The sequence below is a fragment of the Acomys minous genome (genome assembly GCF_964271855.1).
Source record: "Acomys minous genome assembly, chromosome: 5".
Classification (NCBI taxonomy): domain Eukaryota; kingdom Metazoa; phylum Chordata; class Mammalia; order Rodentia; family Muridae; genus Acomys; species Acomys minous.
In genome coordinates this window covers 567,644-590,311 of record NC_140494.1, presented here as the reverse complement: position 1 = coordinate 590,311, position 22,668 = coordinate 567,644, and the positions used below count along the sequence as shown (strand labels likewise).

At 42.5% G+C, this 22,668-nt stretch overlaps 1 protein-coding gene across 5 annotated transcripts in view; it reads right to left on the bottom strand.

Moving 5' to 3' along the window:
* RYR2 (ryanodine receptor 2) overlaps positions 1-22,668 on the bottom strand; it is a 545,494-nt gene that overhangs the window by 318,428 nt on the left and 204,398 nt on the right. For all 5 annotated transcript variants that reach the window (XM_084782769.1, XM_084782771.1, XM_084782772.1 and 2 more), the window contains exons 5-8: positions 13,015-13,029; positions 7,374-7,448; positions 5,967-6,045; positions 2,654-2,766 (exon numbers count right to left, since the gene is read on the bottom strand). In XM_084782769.1, the coding sequence (XP_084638895.1) occupies positions 2,654-2,766; positions 5,967-6,045; positions 7,374-7,448; positions 13,015-13,029 (282 nt within the window). The remainder of the gene's footprint in view (positions 1-2,653; positions 2,767-5,966; positions 6,046-7,373; positions 7,449-13,014; positions 13,030-22,668) is intronic.

Genomic DNA, 22,668 nt, shown 5'->3' with positions numbered 1-22,668 from the left:
TGGAGATGTGAGCTTGGTCCCTTTTGTTGCCATTAGCATCTTATTTCTAATTCTCAGAAAGCAACATGTGTTAATTATTTGTTTTTTGCTGATAAAATATTAAGCTAAGGCTAGAGAGATGCTCAGAGGGTAAAGTGTATACCACCGCATTTGGTGACCTGAGTTCAGTCCCCATGACCCACATGGTGGAAGGAAAGAACCGACTCCTGACAGCTGACCTCTGACCGCTATGTGCATGCTGACATGACTCGTGTGCACAGAACCTGGGTCCCCTGCAAGAGCAGCAAGGGCTCTTAACCACTGAGCTCTCTCTCCTCTCTCTCTCTCTCTCTCTCTCTCTCTCTCTCTCTCTCTCTCTCTCTCTCTCTCTCCAGACCCCTGATTTATTTTTTTATTTAAATAATTTATTCAGATTACATCTAAATTATTATCCCCTCACTTGTATTTTCCTGTTCCCCCCTCCCTCCCTCTTTCACCTCCCCTAGGCCTGTGACAGAAGGGGACCTCCTCCCCCACCATATGACCACAGCCTGTCAAGTCTCATCCTGGTAGCCTGCTTCCCCTTCCTCTGTTATTGGACCACAGTTTTATGGATTATAAGATTTTTGTATGTCTACAAGTGATCTGGAGAACAGAAAATCAATGTTTCCAGAGTAGAAAAAGAAAAAAAAAGTCATAGACAGAAACCTTGCACAGACCAGACCAGGGAGGTTTTATAACTGACACATTAGAAATGAAGCCTCAAGTGACTTATCCTGTCTTATTCCGTTTGAAGTGGATTCTAAGTCAATAACAGCCCCTTGCCTGGCTTTCACTATGCTAAGCTTGGGTTTTTTAGGTTTTTGTTGCTGTTGTTGTTTTGTTTGTTTGTTTTCCTTCTTACTCATAAGCCACTTTGCAAAAAGTCTCTTTAAAAGACCAATAGGAGCACAGAAAACCTTTTCTGGAAAGTCCTGGAAAGATTAGGATGCCGTTTCATATAAGAACACCAAAAAGCAAAAGTAAAGAACGACAGTACTTGCAGGATCAGTTACGACCACTCATTTAGCCAACATCCTTTATTCCTTGGGGATCAACCTGTGTCCAACTTGTAAAGCCAACATGCGGAAGGTTCCTGAGCAGGGCCCCCCTTCTGTCTGGGAGCCAGCCGCCTCTGCAGCTGGGAGGGATGGAGGGAAATCAGCTGCCCCTCCATTCATCACCAGCTTCAAGCCCCATTAGTTCTTCAAATGCAAAGTCGGATTAACCTTAACTGAGCTCAGGGGTGAAAGAAAAATAGCTCAACAGTCACAGACTCGATAAGAAAAAGTAAAGGCCAGAAGTTTAACTCTCTATGGTCACTTTTAACTGGTATGTCTTGAAACCAAAGTTTAATTCGTTTGAAATCATGTCATCATCTCAGAATACAGACCACTGCTTTCACATAAGATTCCTTGTAATACTCTTTTTCTCTTCCTCAAGCTAAATACCAGCAGCTTCTTTAACCACTGTGCAAAGGCACAAAATTCCCAAGCAAACAATAGCAGCTACTTACTATGCAAGGACAGCTGGATTTACTTGGATTTCAGCATTTGAGTCTCCTAACGCCCCTACCATCAGCTGGATTATTTATAATTCCCATACTGCAGATGATGAAGGATGCAATAAACTATGCGTGGGCCCCAGGGGTGTTGCCCAGCCAGCAGGGTGCTTGTCCAGAGTGTCTAAGACCTGGAGCCCACATGCCAGCACTACATGTACCAAGCATAGTGCCACATGTCTGTAATCCAAACACTTGCACATCAGAAGTCCAGCATCATTCTTGACTTCACAGTAAGTTCAAGGCCAGCATAGATACCCAAAGTCCATTCACTACCTTAACTTTTTTATTTATATTTTTCCTAAAAACCCTTCGCACTGAGTCCACTAGTATATCCTTGTACCCATCACCACAATCCTCAACCCATTACCAATCAATAGTAGTAACAATGTGAGATACTGATGAGTGATCCTTAGACTAATGGGGATGCCTGTCAGCATCAGCATCCTTCCACTGTCCTGGAATACTGAGGGTCCAGGTCCCTTAACTATTGGGAGGATACCTAGAGTTAGGTGATTAAGGCTATGCCTTCATGAGGAGGACCCTTAGCTCCTTCTGCTTATGTCCCCACTGCCATCAGGTGAGGAACTTTTGCTTCTACGACACGATGCTCTGTCACACCACAGGTCGCTAGCAATGGATGCCTATTGGCCACAGAATAGAATCTCTAAAACTCTGAGTCAAAACTATCTTCCCTTATTTTAAGTTGCCTGTCTCAAGTATCTGTCATACTGGTTATCACGCAGACATCTGACAGTACGATTTGGCTCCTGCTCTGCTTCTCTGGAGGCAGAAACCATGGACAGTATGTTCTCGGAGGAGTTTCCTTCTTTCTATTGTATGTGGGGTCCTGTGGATATGAGCAATAACAGCACCGGCCTGGAGCCACCCTCCCCCTTAAGGCCACAGAAGTCTCCCTCCCAGAAGTTACTTATGACTCCTCAGCTAGAGGCCCAAGCCTTGAAGAGGCATCTCCTCAGCTTTGCTTGTTCGCAAGCACATTTCCCCTGAAGCATCATTTCATCTCTGTCTCTCAGCAGAGCATCAGTCCCCCAGCCCTGTCCTCACACTTACCAAGTACCTTTCTGAGGACACGCTGACCAAGATGAGGTCGTCTCCAACGCGCACTTTTTCTCCTTCTGATCTCTGCTTTGAGGCTGGATGTATGGTCCACCAGCAAGCCTCCCCTGTGAATGACAGGATTGAAACATAGAGAGGATCCAGTTAGCGTGAGGTCCATTTCTTCTGTGGGTGACGTTATTTACGCGGCTTTCAGAGAACCGTGGTTTCATGTCAAGCCATCTCTCGGATCATGAAAATCCAAAGAACTCAGCCAAACTCACTTAGGGTAGGATGCACACTGAAATGCCAATTTTCTCCTAATGGGAAATGAGGGTGACAACTGGTGCCTCTTCTCCAATGAGAACTGCTGGAAAGGGACATTTATTTGCATACGTTAACCTAAGCCTAGATATGCCAGACGGCCAAGGTGATTTCATTCCCTAAGCAGTCCTATTAAAAAACAAATCTACTTTTTACATGACTTTCATCAAAAGGAATTGAGGTTTCCAATTGGGGTAGCTGCATTAGAAATGTTCTTTTGTTGATTCAAAAGTGACATAAAGGACTTAACAATCTCACTGTTTCTGCTTTGTTCCCTTCCTTGTAAAATGCCTTAGTCCCTACAGTCTAAGGGACTCTTAGGACAGAAGGTGCACTATAAAGCTGGGTGTACCTTAAAACAGACCTGAAGTAAGGCAAGCGGCAGCACAAAGCACACATCCATCTGCCTTTGGGCGTCCCACCCCTCAAACCAGAAGCAGAAAGCAGCCTGCCCACCATCCCCCTTGAAGTCCTAGGCTCAGGTTCTCTCTGGCAAGTCCAGCTGTGTTCTGGTGGCATCTTTCACCTACAACCATCATTTCCCCTCCTTTACCAAGCTTGCTGTGTGTGTGTGTGTGTGTGTGTGTGTGTGTGTGTGTGTGTGTGTGTGTGTGGTTTATTTCATTTTTATTTACATGTGTGTATACACCACAAAGCATAACGTGTGTGTGTGAACATCAGAGGACAGCTTGCAAGAATCTCTTCTCTCCTTGTACCTTGTGGGATCTGGGGATTGGACTCAGACTGTCAAGCTTGCTAGGCCACCTCACCAGCCCTTTATTACGATGCTATAATGTCTCTTTTTCTTTCTTTCTTTTTTTTTTTTTTTTTTTTTTTGCCACTGTCAGCCACTATGGTTTATTTATTATCGTACATATAAAATTCTGGAAATTACAGAATTATTAGAATAAAGCACTGTTAGATATGACCCAGGGTTGAGGATCATGCTCTCCACAAAGAAGAAACAGGAATTGTAGGACTGTGTTGGGAAAACTTTGCCTTCATACTGTGGTGGTATATTATTAACATATGTATCTCTTTTTCTGAACTAACTCCCCAGTGCCAGAATGTGTGTGTGTGCCTTTTGTACCTTGGGGTTTTCCCAGGTCCTGCCACCACCACACTGTGGCACTCAATGGTTAATTTTGTATGAATGAGTAAACTCATCTGGGATACATCCTGGGAACTCACATAGTCAGTGTTGAACTGGGCCTAAGCTGTTCTTGCTCAAGCCAGCCTCAACTGCGTATCACCAGTGAAAATTCTTCATTAGATCCATATTTTCATTCATTCACCCAAACACTGATAGTGCACCCAGCATTTCCCAGCCATTGCATCAGTAGTTGATAATTCATCAACATAAAAGAAAGAAAAAATAAAGATCATCTGTCTTCTGGTGAAAGCAAACAAAAACCAAAAGACAAATGCTGAGGTACCTCAGCAATTCACACACAAGTAGCAAGCTGGGGAGGAAGCAGGGTTCAGGATAACGGGGTAGACTCAAGGTTGAAGGGGAGGACTTGGAGGTAGGGGAGCTGATGGCTCTGTTAGTCTATCATGAAATCAGCTCAGTATATAAAATACATATTTGACATCATGTGTTTTGGTTTGCAAACTTAAAATGTCTTATTTTACTGCTTGTTAAAACCCATTAAGTTAAAAAACCAAGAAACTAGAAAAGTAAAGAACTGAATTTACATAAAATGCAATATATATCTGAATATTATATTTATCTTTTTATGCCCAGGATTATCAAAAGTTAACTGGGTTCATTATATATTTTTTCACTATCATCTCTTTGTTATTTTACGAAAATCTAGTTAATATGAAAAACCACTTTTGATGAATTATAGAATGTATATTTGGGCCTTGCATGTGGGTGTTCTGTTTTGCTATCTACATGGAGTACATGAACTTGGCATTTGGATGAAGACCTCTCTTATCAAGTATTCACAACTTTCGTGTGTAGAGAAACCGTTTCAGTTCCTTTCCTCTCGATTGTTGAGGTTTGCAGACTTTTGTTAGAGGTTAGCTCACTATGCTAAATTACAGCCCCAGGTGTGTTTCATGGTGTTTGTTTCATGGTGTTAGGCATAGAATGCAGGGCCTTGCACTTATTAACACTCTACCACTGAGCAGCATCTTTGCTGAAAATGTATATTTTTTTAAAGGGATAAAACAAGGCGAGCAGTGGGGGAAGGGGTGATCCCTACTAGGGAAGAACAACACAGCAACAAAAGTAGGATTCTGTCTTTTCATCCCTTTTTCTACTTGTTACATAATTTCACTTCATTTCATTTTTGTGATGTTTAGATTTGAACACAAGGCTCTTCACATGGTAGACAAGTGCTCAACCACTGAGTTACATCCCCAGCTCTATGACGAAAGCTGTTTCCAGAAGCCAGGCCTTTTCATTATGAGCAACAAAATGGTCTAATGGGGTACAATGAGCAAGGTGACAAGGAAGAACACAGATAAACTGTGTGCTCTCATATCTGGGTTTTTTTTTAAAGGATAAATATGCTTGTATAAATTTTTTGTTGCTTCCAAAATACTGAAACGTCAGGCTATTTGGACATATAGTACGGCTGAGCCCTGTGGCAGAGCAACAAAGAATTTCATTTTCTACTTTTGTGTTTGATTGTTAACCTTGAGCACACCATTATCTTATCTCTAAGGATGTCTTAAGATGAATGATTAAAAGTCATGTAGTAACACATTACAAACTGTTCATCAACAAGTTTCACACTGCTAGTCCAAAATGGAGAGGGGACAAGCACTTTCTTCAGCCCCAAGAAGAAAAAGAATATGAAGTCAAAACTTTATATCTATCCAATTACCTGGGAATAAAGAACCAAGATAAAAAATATACTCTTTCACTCTACCAAAAATGTCAAAGACAACATCATCTTCCTGGCTGTATTATACAAACAGTCATCTCGCATGTCTCCGACCATGTCTATCTGGCCTCTCTCTGAAGAGGGTTTCCTTACAGTGCACTCACCTGTGGTATCCTCTTGAAGGCCAACATCAAAGGCCAGTTTGTCAGTGGAAGACCGGGAGGTGGAGAGACAGCACAGATACTAAAAATACAAGATCAGTTGTCACCACAAAATGTTGACAGTCCTACTGAGGCTACCATGATTAACCCAGCCATAGACATGGATGAGCAAGTATATCCATGGTCTGTTGACTTAGAAGCTTACGGGCATGTACCCACACATGGTATACAGTTCCTTGTGAGTCATATGGCCAGTCTATTCTGAGCTTTTTAGAGGAGGCTTCACATTGATTTCCACTCCACAGTGACTGCATGTGTTTACATGGCCACTCAGCACATCAGGGATCCTGGCTCCCTGAATCCTCACTAGCATTTGCTGTCACTTTTTTCTCTTTCTTGACAATAGCCATTCTGACTAAGGTGATGGGTGATGCAAAAGGGTATGAAAACACAAGGGGAAGTATAAGAATGGTGGGGGGTGTAAAAGGAAAAGAGGGGAGGAGAAAAGAGAGTAACAGACTCTATGTGACATCAAAGCAGAAGAGGGAACTGTTTAGGGCAAAGAAGACCAGTGAGGGCAGAGGAGGGACAGCAGTGAGAGAGGCGAATGAGGACAAAGCAGAATGTACGTGTGTATGTGTGTGCATGCATATCACAACGAAACCTATTATTTATTTGCTAACTAAAACTGAATTATTACAGAATGTGTACAGTCGTATCAGAGTCCAGTTGGGCAAGTCAGGTGCGATCAGCCTATCTCTGATGAGCGTTTTTCTAAAACTTGTGATGCTTCTGTGAGGAGTAGAAAGCTACCAACATCTGAGGCCAAGCAGCAGTTGCAGGGCAGGCCTTCAGAGCAACGGGACAAAGGGAAAGCAATCCTTTGCCTCCCGCCCACCCTGCAATGAAAGACTAGAAATGAGCTCTGTCAGGACAAGGAGACAAGTGACTGGGGGCACGTTTGTATCTCTCTGCCTTCATGATGAGGTAGTTATGGCCCTCTGCTTATTTTTTATTTCTTATATTATGTATATGTGTGTGAACATGAATGAAGGTAACTTTGGAGGCAAAAAGGGTGTCAGATTCCTTTAATAATTTAATAAAACAAAATTGGAAACAGGAAATATTTAACATTTGGCTTTCATACTTGCCTCTTCCTAAAATTTGCATATCAAATGTATTACATGTATTAAAAAATCTATTAAAGGCATTTAAAATAGAACTCATGCCTGGTATGTGTGAATCTAGCCTTCATTTTATGAATGAGAAATACTGACCAGGGCACAAGGGTATTAAACAGGAGTTCTATTCAAACTCATTTCTCTCATTGCTGGAAGGGAACCCTAGACATTCTGTCTGACCCTGGATCAGCATGGCCACGTGAGAGACGAAGACAAGATGTCCACTCACCATACCACTGTAGGAATGGCGTAGCAATATAGCATGTCCATAGAGAAGTGTTCGGTGGCCTCCACCTTGAGCCGTCTGAGGAAAGGAGAGAGAGAAAGGGTAGAGAGGAGGAGAAGCATGAATGAGCAAACAACTAAGACAATAAAGTGTTCTTCTGTCTTCACTGGGAAGTTTAGTAGTAAGAGACAAAAGTACTGGGCAAGCGAAGCCCCTGGAACAAGTTCTTCAGTACACGTGATGCTGTGAGGATGCACCTGCCACGCAGCAAGTACCTCATCATCTCCTTCCCGCTCTGGATAGGTGAACTGGGATCCAGTGAGTAATGGTTACAACTTTTAACTGTTCAGTTTACTCAGTCACTTCCTGTGGCCCCATTGGATAGGGTACCCTAGTTACCTTTGTATCCAGAGACCTGCTAAGTACCCAACACATGGCAAGCACCAGCTAACTATTAATTTGACAAATGAGGTTTTGCAAAACCCAAAACTGGTCACATCATCTCTGGGGCTTAAAGCTCCTCATTCTTCTCGGTTGCTCATGGGCCTTTAATGATTGGAATACTTGCTAAGACACAGGTTCTCGGGGCTCCACTGAGATTCTGATTACAGAGGCCTAAGACAGATACAGACACAGTTCATTTGACAGACTGTACCAAGAATCACGGATGGAGATGGACACACGCAGAGGCCAGTCCCCTACGATAAACATATCTACTTCTTTCCCCTCTCCCCACCAATGTCATGTTATATGTCCTGAGAGCCAAAACCCTCTCTGCTGTCTTCTCTGACATATAAATGATGTATTCAAACTCAATTTATTGGCCAGCTCCCTGTGAAGCTCATCCAGGTTCCCCACCATTCTCTCCTCCCCTTGATCCTTTGCAGCTCTCAGCTACGCCTGTACACTGGCTTCACCACTCTGCAGGCAAGAACTGCCTCTCTTTCACCACACTGAGAACCCAACATCAGTGACTTTGGCTCAGTGCTAACTCTGAGAAAAGGTAAAGAGGATAGTAAGTAGATAAGAACCATTTGTAAAGTGAAAACCTGGATGGGAGGGGCATTCCACACTACAGAAGCGGCTGTGTGTGTGTACAAAGGCACAGTGCCTCCATCTCAATTAAAGTGCTTAAGAAAGGAGAAGGAGCAGGGTGATGAAATTTTCATTGGGGTGACCCTTATCTCTTTGTTTGGTTTGGTTTTTTGAGACAGGGTCTCTCTGTTAGCTTTGGCTGTCCTAGACTCCCTTAGACAAGGCTTTGTCTCCTGAATACAGAGATTAAAGGCCTTCACCACCACACCCTGCAACCCTTATCTCTTAATGGAAGTCCAAACCATCTAAACTAAAAAGCTGAAGATTTGCAATTTGGGAGGGTCCATGATTAATGGAATGTAATGCAAGTGGTTACCCAAGTTCTATGGGGGAAGGGGACTGGCCTCATTCCCACAGAGATGAGTGGCAGAGTTAATATTACAAAGTAATGTCAAATAAATCCAGCAAAGAAAAGTGGATAAAAATGTCCAAACTTTCAAATGAAATCTTAGTGATACTGAATGTCATCTAAGGGGGAAAAAAAAGTCCTCGTGAAGGTTCACAAGTCATTGTAAGACAAATTTAGTATTGCTGGGCATTTGGAGGCCTTTAGATTTCTAGAATTGTGCAAAAACAAAAATGTCCACCTAGGCAATCATATTGTAAACTAAAGTGTCCTAAAGTGTCAGTGTCCACACTTGCATATGAACTTAATACACCTATATTGCTTTAGAGAAATAGGCATGAGGCCTATCTATCTCTTATCTTTTGTGAGACAGGGATCAGTTGGATTTCTACAGCTGCACTTCAGGTATTTCTGTCATAAACTTAAGTTTACAGGCAAAAAATTCCACAGAAATATGAAATCTGAACAGTAATAATAAAAGCCAATTACAGTGGTTCACCAATACATGAATATTGCTCATTCTGTATTCATTCTTCACTGTTGATTTTTAGAAGCCATGTTTTTAAAATATATGATTGCAATTTATCCTGGCTTATTAATCTGTCTTTTATATTATTGATAATTAAAGGCATTAGATTCACTAATTATAAAATGTCTAAACATCTTACATATGACTGTAAAATGCCATGTCACTTTAGAAGTTGAGTGATACCAACCCAGGGAACTCCTTCTCCATACAGAAACCCTGCTAGCCTAATTCAAGGGTGTCATTATATGAGATTTTTGTTTTTAAAAAAAAATGAAATCAGAGCTGCAAAGTAGCTCAGTGGTAGAGTGCAGAAGGTTGTTCTCACATGCAAGCTCTGGGTGTGATTCTGAGGGGGGAGGGGAGAGAAGATGGAGATAAAGGGGGGAAGAGGTGGGAGTAGAGAGAGGGAGGCAAGAGGGGAGTGGAGGAGGCATGGGAGAAGTGGGGGAAGAGAGGAGAGAGGAGAAGAAAGAAAAATGAAGGGAGTGAGGGAAACAAAGGCAGGAGAATGGGAGAAGAAAGGAAATGTGATTTGCTAAAACTTTTCTACACTGCTCTGAGGCTGTCATGTGTCTTTAGAAGTCTGTGATGCAGAGCCATGGCTTCAGCGGGAGACTTTATACACAGCAAGGAAAGTCCAGATAGTTAGGCGGAGAAGCTTTTAAGGATATGTACAAATATTAAACATCTGGAACAAAGGAAAATCAGTTGTTTCTGGGGGGAAAAAAACAAATAAATGCCCCTTCTGTCCAGTCTTCCCTGTCATCTCAGAACGACTGAGGCAAAAATGAGCAGCACCCACATAGGGCATCGGGCCTGGTGGGATCTGGCATTTCCAGACACCCGTGGGATCCAGCTATAAGGAATTCCTTGACAGTCCTGCAGTCCCTTACTCCTGATCCCCACAAAAATGCCCAGAGTCATCCTAACAAGACACATGGCTTCACCAACCTTGTCAAACAGTGTGCAGATAATAACGAGCTGACAGTGACTGGCTGGCCTCTCACTTGTGCTGGTGTGGAGACCACACGTCTCCGGAACAAACCACCAGGCTTTCGGCAGCACCGACACATGCCCCTTAGCACCAGCAGTCACAAACAGGCTCCCACGACAAGCACACGCCCACCTGGCCATAAGTTAGGATTACAAAATAAACACTGAGCATGTCCAAGCACTCTTCCTGTCAAGTGTTTCAAGCTTCACGTGCATGTGGCCTGTCTCATGAGAAGCAAACCTTTCCTCAGTACCCAGTGTGATGAGCTCTGTCCGGCACTGAACAGAAATCAGATCCTAGCTCTACAACTGAAGCATAACGCCTGGAGGTAACTTGTTGACCTCCTATTTCTATCTGCAAAGTTTTATCAATCAGCTCCTGCAAAGGAGCTAGGGTGACTTATTTGGTTGATTATCGTATGCCCCTGTGGATACAGCACTGTTTAGGTGCTGAGGTAAGTAGGAAATGATTCAATGAAAATAGTAAATGCATATTCAGCAAGAAAAACTGCATTTTTCAACCCAAGTTCATTAATATCTGCAAGGAAATGACATATATTCATATTTTCATGCTTGTCATATCTACACAACCTTTGTCATGATATATGTAATAAAACACACAGCATCATCTGCTTATCATATACACTAGTGTTTTCTACTGAAAAATAAGTGCTGAGTTACATGATATTTTGGAAGATGCTCCACATCTTTGATAAACAGTGGCTTCAAAGAAGTAAATACTGGGCTTGTCATCTCATCAACACTTTCCAGTTCTTTACTATTGGTGAATAGGGTCAACCTGGGAAAAGGCATAATGCAGCTGCCCTGGGGATTGCAATGGGTATGAAGGCCTTAACTAACCATTCAATGGATGGGCAAGATGACTGTTCCATTTCGTTCCTTTTCAATCTATATCCAAAGTTTCCATTCATGTTTCTAAAAGTTTCTATCTTTTAGAATGATGTTCTTTCAGGTTACAAGTTGTAGAGGCCTTTATTAACTGAATACAAATAAATATCTTTATTGTTTCAGAGGTTTTAGGTTATAGGATAATGTGGCTGAAAACACAAAACTTTTTCCAACTTCATTTTCCTCTTTCTGTAGTCAATTTCTTCCTTCAATAACATGGCCATGGGCTTTAGTCTCTTCATATGTCTCCCTTGAAGGATGGTTGAGAAATAAAATAGGGTTGAATTATTTTCACTTGTAGAACAGCAAAGGTACTTTGCATGAGAAATGCCCCAAGCCTAGGATACTTAAACACCTGGTCCCCGCTGATTTCAGTCATGTAGCCTTGCTGGAAGAAGTATGCCACTTGAGGCAAGCTTGGAGAATACAGCCTCATCCTAACTCCAATTAATTCTCTGTTCATGCTTATAATTGAGATGTGACCTCCCAGGTCCCTGCTTCTGCGGCCATGCCTGCTGCTTGCTTGTCATGCCTTCGTGCCATGACGGACTCTAACTCTATGGAGCTATAAGCTAAAACAAACCCTCTCCTCTGTAAGTCACCTTGGTCATGGTGAATTATCACAGCGACGGAAAGGTAACCAGCATGGTGCTTCTTCTAATTTCTCAATGGAAGTTCCTATTAGATTCACACATCTGTTCTCCAAAGGCAATTACCCAGTGTCCCCACAGAATGAGCGTTCTAATCGGGTAGCAATTAAATATACTGAATGGAATAAATTCCTCAAGATTACTAACTAAACTTAATTTGGTGCTTATTACTCAAGTGTCAAAAGTTGTTTAAGTTATAACATCAAATCAGGTGATTTACATTTAAAGGTTTAATATTTTATTTCATTTTTTTAAAAAATGTAAAGATTTGTAATGTAAAAATTGTTGACACAAACATAAAGAAAATTCATATAGCCATCCTAAAACTTATGAAATATTACATATAGCCATATTAAAGCTTATGGGGCATTACCTATGACTGTACATAAAAAAAAACACAGGTGGGTGTGGTGGCACAAGCCTTTAATCCCAGCACTTGGGAGACAGAGGCAGGAGGGGCCATCCTGGTCTACAAAGTGAGTTCCAGGACAGCCAGGGATACATATAGAAATCCTGGAGAGAGAAAGAGAGGAGAGGGGAGGGGGGTGAAGAAAGGAAAAAGAAATACTACATATAATCATCCTAAAATGTAAGAAGTATCACAAATAACCACACTAAGACATGTGACCCATCACACATATCCACATTAAGACATGTGACCCCCAGCCAAGGACAATACAGGCTGTAAACTTTAAACCCCTACCCAGATCTAGCCAATGGTCAGAACATTCTCCACAGTAGAGTGGAGAGTTGGATATGACTTTCTCATATACTCTGGTGCCTCATATTTGACCATTTTCCCTGGAGGGGGAGACCTGGTGGCACTCAGAGGAAGGACAGTAGGTTACCAAGAAGAGACTTGATACCCTATGAGCATATACAGGGGGAAGAAATCCCCCTCAGGAACTGTCATAGGGGAGGGGAATAAGGGGAAAATGGGAGGGAGGGAAGAATGGGAGGATACAAGGGATGAGATAACCATTGAGATGTAACAAGAATAAATTAATAAAATAATATATATCTTGGAAAAAAATTAAAAAAAAAAAAAGACATGTGACCCATCACATATACCCACACTAAGACAGGAACTGTAACAGACACAGCAGAGGGTCAAGGCCTCACCTTCATCATGAACTTCTGTGGAGACATAAGGGAAAAAGAGAAAATATTAAATACAGATCACTTCAAATTTTATATCTTATTTATCAAGACTCCATTGTTCTAAGTGAAGCTACATCAATGATAAACAAAAAAGTCACGCTGCCGTTGCAACAAAACTTACATTCAACTACATGCTAGAAAAATGCTAGAGCAAGCAAAGTCCTTTCAAAGGAATCTTTACATTAGTTCAGCTGTCTTCTGTGAAAACATGCCACTCTGCTGAAAGGCCCGACTCAGTTTATAACATCCCAGCAATGAGAAGAAAGCATAATCTTCATTTATTCTCTGAAAATGCTTTTAAAAAAACCACTTGATTCCCTTCCTTTTTGCATAAATGCAATGATACAAGACAAGCCAGCTAATTTTAGTAAAGCTGGTAGGTAAGAAGAAATGGGTTAAGAGGATCTAAAACATGGAGCCAGCTATCCTTCATGCAGGGGACAGGAAGCAATCTCTTAGACAGATGCTGCCTATGGTGAGAGGTGCATTTCAGAGAGAGGCACACGAAATATCTCTCCTTTTCTCTCAACACAACACCTCTCTCATACATGATAACAGGTCTTTTCTCTTCTGCAAAACATGGCGTGTGCGTCTTTCCCAGCTTTTACTAGATGCCCTTCCAGTTTCCTGGATTTGTTTCTGGGAGGTTACACAGATGATAAACATTTAATAAAAGGGAAAATGTTTGACTTCCAAACTTAGGGCTGAAGTAAGTTGTTATGAACAGGTCTAAAACATATTAAGAAAAAACATAGACATATCCCCATTAGCTTTAAGGGAACATTTTCTAGTGTAGATGTTTGTAAACATTGTAGTTGCTTCCCTGAAACACACAGAAACAGAAACATGTGTATAAATAAGTGGAAATTCCACTGTGAGTTGTTTCTCATTTTCAATATTATAATTCCAAGGGAAAGGCTGTAGAGAATTTTCATTCCTGCCTGGTTCTGTTTTACCACTGAGATTAGGGCAGCTCCAGGCTGTCGTCACAGGAGTTTACGGCCGGCGGCAGCAGGTAACACAGAGAGCCGTAGTGGGCCACAGTGGTGAGGATAAGTGATGGTGGCAAACAGCGCTACACCTGCCTCCAGAACTCAGGGATCGTGGTGGTGATGTGGTGGAAAGTGTGCAAGAGCTAGAAGATGAGGAAGTTGTGAAATGAAAAGATGCTTTCTGGACAGGACACAGCCGTTACACTCCTAATCTCACTGCAGCTGTGGACCTCTACACAAGGCTTGCACAGAACTGGATCCATCAACATTTCATCATGGATACAGAGGGGTTCGTGTGGCCCCACCTGTCTCTGAAGGAATACAGACAGTTAGTGGTTGTTAGGGACGGTGTCATTTTATTCAGTGCTATAGCCACTGGGTAAGTGCCCTTGACCTAATAAAGAACATCTCACTCATGCTCAGTCAAGGAAATCTAGTTAAATTTCATGGACCACACACAGGATATATAGAAAGGTCAGTAAGAAAGAAAGGTAGCAGAGTGCCGGGCGTGGTAGTGCACGCCTTTAATTCCAGCACTTGGGAGGGAGGCAGAAGCAGGCAGATCTCTGTGAGTTCAAGGTCAGCCTGGTCTACAATGTGAGTCTAGGACAGCCAAGGCTATTACTCAAAGAAACTCTGTCTTGAAGAAAAAATTTATATATATATATATATATATATATATATATATATATATATATATAGAGAGAGAGAGAGAGAGAGAGAGAGAGGGGGGGGGGGAATTGGGGTAAAATATACTTAAATATATAAATGCATGAAACTGTCAAACAATAAAAAACAAAAAGAATTTTTATTCCTCATTTAGAAAATTCAGGCAGTTAGTAACAAAAATATAACTGATATTAATGGTAAATGACAGCAGGAAACTTTCCACACGAAACCAAAAACTATATGCCCTCATATTATCTGACAATATTGGACGCCCTGGTTAGGCTTCATCGTCAACATGATGCCACCTAGGGTTATCTTAAAGAAAAAGACCCAGCAGAGGAATTGCCTGGGTCAGACTGGCCTGTGGGTATGTCTGTGAGGATTGTCTTGATTGTTAACTGATACAGGAGAGCCCAGCCTACTATGGGCAGCACTATTCCCTAGGCACGTGGTCCTGCGCTGTATAAAGAAACCTAGGTAAGCATGAGAGAAAGTATGAGCCAACCATGCTTCCATGGTTCTGCCTTAACGTCCTTCAATAATGGACTATGACCTGGAAGTATAAAATGAAGCTTTCCTCCCCACATCGCTTCTGATCAGACTTCAAAATGAAAATAGGGCAATGGAAATATCACCCAATAAGGATACAGGGGAAAAAAATCATTTTCATGTCATACTTAGAAGAAACAAACAAAATTAGCAAAACGTTTTCGGTGGCACCTGGTTATGACAGGTACTGTCTGTGGATTTTAATTGAGCTAAGGTTTGGAAATTTTTCTTTAAAAAATATTCTCAGTATGATGTGATGGTTGCCTAAGCTATACAGTACAGTGACAGCAGGTGTTTTTTACAAAGTGCCCAGCAGAGTTGCTGAGGTCTGATCATCAGAATATACAGGATGTATATGGCGTCAAGGGTAAGACACAGAGCAAGAGACCTGACTGCACAGTCACATGGAGTGGATAGAACAACTGAGTGACATTGACAGCGTCCATCTGTGGAGTGAGGAAGGACAGCACGTGTGAATCACACACCACAGCTTTCCTGAGACAGCTAAGGGCACGAAAGACTGACTACAGCTTATAGCAAAATTAACTTTGTTTTTAAAAACTCTCTTGGAGAGTTTAAGTTATACGGTAACTATTAACAACATAACAGCATTAGAATATCTTCCAAAGGGGTCACTATAGGCAAAGGAAAAAGCAGAAGGCACTAAATCAAGAGAAACTGGATATATTTGGGTTAATCTCCATCTGAAGACTACTTGGGTCTGACAAAAAGGCAACAACAACAAAATCAACTAAGGAAAAAAAACCCTTTAAAAATGAGAATGTCATGGTGTGAAAGGAAGAAAGGCAACTGAGGCCAAAAGACACTAGAAGACACATCCTTAAAACAGATAGAATGAAAGATAAACCAAACTAAATTCACTTGTGAAAATTTCTCTGGGCATGACCTAACATTTCATGATGAGGGCCACTACAGCAGGAGCACATTGTAGACGCTCTCAGATGGTGTGGAAAGACTTTGAACCTTTGGACTAGAAAAACCATTGAGCCTTTAAAACTTGGTGAGCTTTTCTGTGGGAGCAAGTCAGTAAGCAGCATCCCTCCATGGCCTCTGCATCAGCTCCTACCATCAGGTCTCTGCCCTTCTTGGTGCCTTGCCCTCGCTGCTTTTGATGATGAGCTGTTCTATACACTGGAGAGTGGAATAAAGCCTTTCTCCCTGAGGCTGCTCTTGGTCGCGGTGTTTCATCACGGCAATAGTAGCCCTAACCAATTAGCACGGAAACACAAAGCTCTAGTTCTCTGGTGTAAAGCTGCGTGCAGCAGTCACTCTCTATCTAGGGTTATTCAGTTGCCTCGGATTTCATAGCTCAGATGGTAGGGAGCTCCCTCCAGACAAAGCAAGAGCTGATGCATGTCTGCCCACACCTTCACTAACATGCAAATAGAAGGGAGGATGCCAGCGCACCCTCTCAACACAGGCAGAGGTGATAACCATTGCACACATGGCTGAACAAATGGAGAGTCCCTGTGCTCACCCAGTGCCACAGGAGGTAGGAAACACAAATGGTTACAAGGAGAAAAACCAAGTAAAACAGCAATGGTTTGTGCCAACAACAAACACTTCAAAAGAACACAAAATTATGCTCAGTCTTGTTCCCGGTGGAAAGCAAGAAGCAGTCACTCAGGGAATACCTTCACCACTGTGAGGGCTTGTAGCTCAGCCTCGCTGCCTTTAACTGACATTTCAGTTTAATAACATGAAACAGTGTGGTGGCTCTTCTTGGTTGTCAACTGCACCTGGAACTAAAACCCAAGGATGTAGGACACACCTGTGAGGGATTTTTTGCTTAATTTGAAATGGAAAGAGCCACATCTAATCTGGAACTTTGAGGTAGGAAGACATGCCTTTAATAGAGATCTTTTGAGCTGGGAAGACATGCCTCTACTCCAGACTTTAATGCAGTTCTAATCTGGGTCGCGCCCTCTGCTGGAAGCCCGTATAAGGACATGGAAGAAGAAAGCTTCTGCTCTTGCCTTGCTGGCAAGTCCATTCCTTCACTGGCATTAGAATCTATTTACTTGAGACCTCAGTGTACACTGAAGAGCAGCTGAGACATCTACCCTCAAGGACTGAACAACTACCAGATTCTTGAAATTTCTATTCATAGCCAGTCATTGTTGAATTAGCTGTAGCCTGTTAGTCATTCCAATAAATCCCATAGATGTATATGTACATATACATATGTGTGTGTGTATATACACATATGTGACCACATGGGATTCTGTGGTACATATACATATATATACATATACATCATATACATGAAGGATTCTAAGAGGTCAAGGACAACATGAGAAAACCCACAGAATCAACTAACCTGGGCACACAGGGGCTCACAGAGACTCAACCCCCAACCAGGGAGCTCACACGGGACTGACCTAGGCCCCCTGCACATGCCAGAGTTGTATACCTTGGTCTACTTGTGGGACTCCTAGCAGTGGGAGCAGGGGCTGGCTCTAACACTGCCATCTGCTTTGGGGACCCTTTCTTCCTGCTGGGTTGCTTTGTCCTGCCTTAACTCAGAGGAGGTGCCTAGTCTTTACTGAACTTGATATTAGTGGGAGGCCTGCTCTTTTCTGAAGAGAAATGGAGGAAAAGTGGATGGGGTGCAGGGGAGGGGAGGTGGGGAAGGGATTGGGAGGAGAGGAAGGAGGGAAATAAATAATTGCAGCTGGGATGTAAATAAATAAATTATGATACAATATAATATAATTAATATAATATAATTGAGATGTCTCAGCAAGGAGTGGTGCTTGTCACTAAGCCTGTTACAGGGAAGAATAGATTCTATGTCTAGGTGGAAGCACGCCCATTGGGGCAGCTTTTCCAAGAAAGGTGAGTTCTCCTTCCCAACACCACCCCCAGTGCACTGCTACCACCTCCCATGACGCTTGGCTGGGCCCGCCTGCCTTTCTAAGGCCTGACTCAGGAAAGTGCAGTTATTCCTTTGTTCCCTTTCTTTCTGCTGCTGGCCAGAGCCTAAGTGTGCTTTCCCTGGAGTGTGAGCCTCCTTACTCTCTCTCTAGAGTCCCCCTTTCCCTCTTGCCTCCATTCCCCTCCTCTGGGGAAGTCTTGAGGTTTAGGGCTTGCCTGCCCTGGGACTTTTCTTTAGCACTGTCTAAGGCTCTTAGCTCCCTTGCTGTTGTGAAGGTCCCCTCCTTACTGTGTGGCTGCCTGTTGCCACATGGGTAACTTCCATGTTGGCTCATTTTTCCACTCGCCTTCTTAGTCAGCTTCAAAGGCACAGTGTGCTTGCCTTGGAGAATTTTTAAAATTCTAATAATTTATTTTTGAGAACTTCTGCTTAATTTCATGTTAATATCATTTATAGTGAGACTAAGAACCCACCAGCGTGGACCTTCATTTCTCTGGTATCAGTGGTGACTCCACTTGAACTCCCCAAGATTTCCAATCATACTTCTTTCCTGCCCCTTAATTCTTTAATTGGCAAAGAAAAATGGATGCATTCCTAGACCCTTAGGAGGAAGGCATCATACAGAAATAAGTTTGATTCCTGGGATTTATCTGTTAGAAGAAGAGAAACTGTTCCCACCAGTTAACCTCCACTCATGCACTACGGTGCTAGTCACCCAGCAAAACACACACACACAAACACACACACACATGCACACACACACAGATACACACATGTGTGTGCACATACATACAAGCACATGCACACACACAAGCGCATACACACACATACACACATGCACACACAGATACACACATGCACACATGCGCGCACACACACACACGCACATGTACACACACTGAATAAGTCAATCAATTATTTTTAAGTTATTACTTCTATCTAAGAATCTCTGTTATAATCTTCAAGTGAATTTTTACTGGGAGATGTCCCCCCAAAAAGTGTCTAGACAGAGAGTTGACAACCAAGGAGCATGCACTCTCTGTGACATCCTGTCTCTCCATGTGGTAGGATATAAGGATCTTATCACAGTTCCATCTGCCACCTCTCCCCTCTCCCTTATGAGTAAGGTGGCTTCACTTCATTGAGAAGAAGAAGGTCCTCCACCATCAAAGATTTAGGTGCTTTGGCAGCTGTATTTAATTAATGATGCTCACAATATGTTTTAGAGTATAAATGTAGTCTAACATGAGTAGTCCCAAGCTCAAAGCTTACCCCTGGTAGACTACAGAATAACATGTGTTGATGTATTATTTGTGGGAAATACCAACTACTGTTCTTACGATGAACATATTTTGTTTCTGGTTCCTTCTGAAAATATCTAAGCCTGCATGATGAGAAGGGCATGGTGACTATAGATAGAAAGAGCGTCAGAACAGGGCCTAGTCTTCAACCCAACAAGGACAATTACACCCAGCACACCTCCCACAGAGGCACTCTTTCAGGTCATCAGCACTCAGTATCACTTACTGTCATCTGTTTAAGCACACATGTGTGGGTATGCTTTAAAAGAATACAGCATATTTTGAAGCAGATGTGTGTCAACTGTTGTCTTTTTCAACCTATCAATAACTTGGTACAGACAGTATTTAAATGCACTGTTTTTGCTTCTGAGTGAAATAGGGTTGACAGATATATGTTCCCATAATTATCTAGTTCTGCTTCAGAAGGAAATAAATGGTGCTGATAACTAGAGTTAGCCCTGTCATTGTGCCTCAGTGACACGTGTATAAGTCAGAGTGAACAGGAATGCCTGAGCTATGAAGTCAATAGCTATCTGGAACTTTCTTCTTTTTCCATCTTGTCTCAAAAGAGATTTTTTTCTTGATATAAAACAAACCAATAATCATCTACCTCAACAGATGGGACTCTTTATACACTTTGGGCATGAATGAGCCTTGATAAGGTTTTTCACATACCCTCACATGAATAGTTGGTGTGGTATGAATTATGTTGTAAAGCTATGAAATATTTTAAATGATTTCTTAATATAAATATCTATAACATTATGAATTTTTAAGAACTAAGTGGAAGGAGTCACTTAACCTACAAATAATGTAGCATATGTGGCAATTTCAGTATGTGTCTTTCTCTTTTTATCCCCTCCCATAACTTGAAATCATAGGCTTTCTTGCTGGAAACTAATACCAAGGTTAGGGAAAGGCCAGAGTAGGATAGGGTGGGTAGAAAGAATAGTTAAATAGTCTTTATTCCAAGACTCACAAATAGCCTTTATAAAATGTGAAGTTACATTTTATAGTTCAATGGGTTTTTCTTTTAACAAATATGTTCCAAAGAGACATTAGTGAAAGGGAAGAGGAAGTTGAGGGAGGGAGGGAGAAGAGAGGCAGAAAAGGATGAAGGAAATAAGAATAAGAAGAGAGCCAAGGAGTGACAGAGGCAGGAGAAGAGGAAAACAAGAGAAAAGAAGAAGTGGACAGAGGAGAGAGGTGAAGAGAAGAGGCAAGACAAGAGGAAGGGAGAGAAAGGGAGAAGAGGAGAAGAGGAGGAAAGGAAAGGAGAAGAAAAGAGAGGAGAATAAAAAGAAGAAAGAAAGAAGAGAGGGGGAAAAAGAAAAGAGGAAGGAAAGAAAAAGGGTGAGAGAGAAATAAGGGAGAGAAGAGGAGAAGGAGAAGAAGAAGAAGAAAAGGAGACAGAGATGCAAGGAAGGAGGGATGAAGGAAAAGATAGAGAAAGAGAAAGAGAGAGGAGGAAAGAGAGGATGAAGGAGGGAAGGGGAGAAGGAAGAAGAGAGTGAAAGGAAGAAAAAGAGTACAAGGGACAGACAGACCAGAGAGAGGAAGGAGAGGTATGGAGAGAGGAGGGGAGGGAAGGAGGCAAGACAAAAGGGAGGAGAGAAGAATAGAGAGGAAGGGAGGAAAGGAAAAAGACAGGGAGAAGAAAGGAGAGAGATAGAGAAGGGGAGTTTGACTCTCAATGAAGCTATCCAGATGTATAATACAAGTAAATCCAGAGGGACCATTTTAATTTCCCATGCCATATATATGCATTATCTGTACATATGAATATGTTTATGTTTAAGTTTTATGAGGTTCCTTAGGGCTTTATCTGGCTTACTGAATGTATGTTATGGAAGCCAGTGAAGCACATGTAAAGATGGGGAACCCATGTCAGACAGCAGCAATGGCACACACCACACTGCCAAACACTAGCAAGCTAGGTGCCAAAGGAGCAGGGTGAGAGTCCAGCTGTTTTTCCATCCACCCACTCAGCAGGCTGTCAGTGGACAACAAGCCAAGATGGTGGCTTCTTAGAAAGAGAGGCCATTAGGCTGGGAGTCTTACCTCCCTTCACAAGCCTCGTGAAGGGGGCATCAGGATAAAGGTCCCCAGGAGCTGGAAGCCAGTAGACTAGTGATTCCTGAAGACCAAAGGCTGAAAGGATACCTATAGCTCCTATGGAGCAGCATCTAGGAAGGGACCACATTGCCCGCAAACAACTGGGGAAGCCTGGGCAGATCTAGACTAAGACTGCCTTGGGAGACACTAAGAGAAGGTGATCACCCAGATCAGACAGAGTAGATGCATCAGGCTGCAGCAGGAGAGTCAATATCCGTAATGGAAGCTCCCCAGATACAAAACAAGGTCCTGATAAGTTAAGTGACTCTGGAGTCAGAAGCCTGCCAGGCAACCTTGAGCTCTTCTCTTCCCACCACATATGGAAAGGATACAGAACAGGTTCCTGAAACCCTGGCAGGGCACGGCAGACTCTACTTCCCATACTCTGGGATCCCTAACTAAACAAAGCTTTAGAGAACTAGAAATTTCTCCACACAGTGGAGCATCATGATGACTGCCACGATGGAACTAGTGTGACAAAAATGACCTCGGCACACTATATCTGTGCATATGAGTCAGGCCATTCTAGTCGGACACAAGGGGCACAAAATTATGCACCCCACAGAGCAATGCGAGCGGATCCTAGTTGTTGTGTATAGTGATTTCCATCCTTCAGGCGAAGCTGAGTAAAAGGCAGAATTCCCTAAAGGGAGGTGAAACCTTTCATCCTGCAGAGAAATACCTTAAAACTCAGGAAGTAAACAACTCAAAGCCTTTAGGAAGTTCCTAAAACTGACCAGATTCCCTAGGCCTCTCCCATGCAAAGCATATATAAGCAGTAAGGCTTGCTGAGATTCACTCTCATATCAGCTGAGCTGCCTGGAAGAGGCTCGCTAGCCTGCGGAGCTGCCTGTTGGCTATTTATTATCCTCGGGGGTTTCCAGCTTTTCTGTAGCTGTCACCCATGCTGGGATGGGCTTTTGGTAATTTCTGCTCCACTAAATAATGCAATGAAGCTCCCTGGCTGACCAACTTGGACTTCGATAGCATCCTCATTTCAGTCTGTTGTCAGTCCTCTACCTGAGGTGAACAGATGTTTGTTCACTTCTTCCCAGGAACAGAGCCACATCACACCAGGGAGCTAAGATAT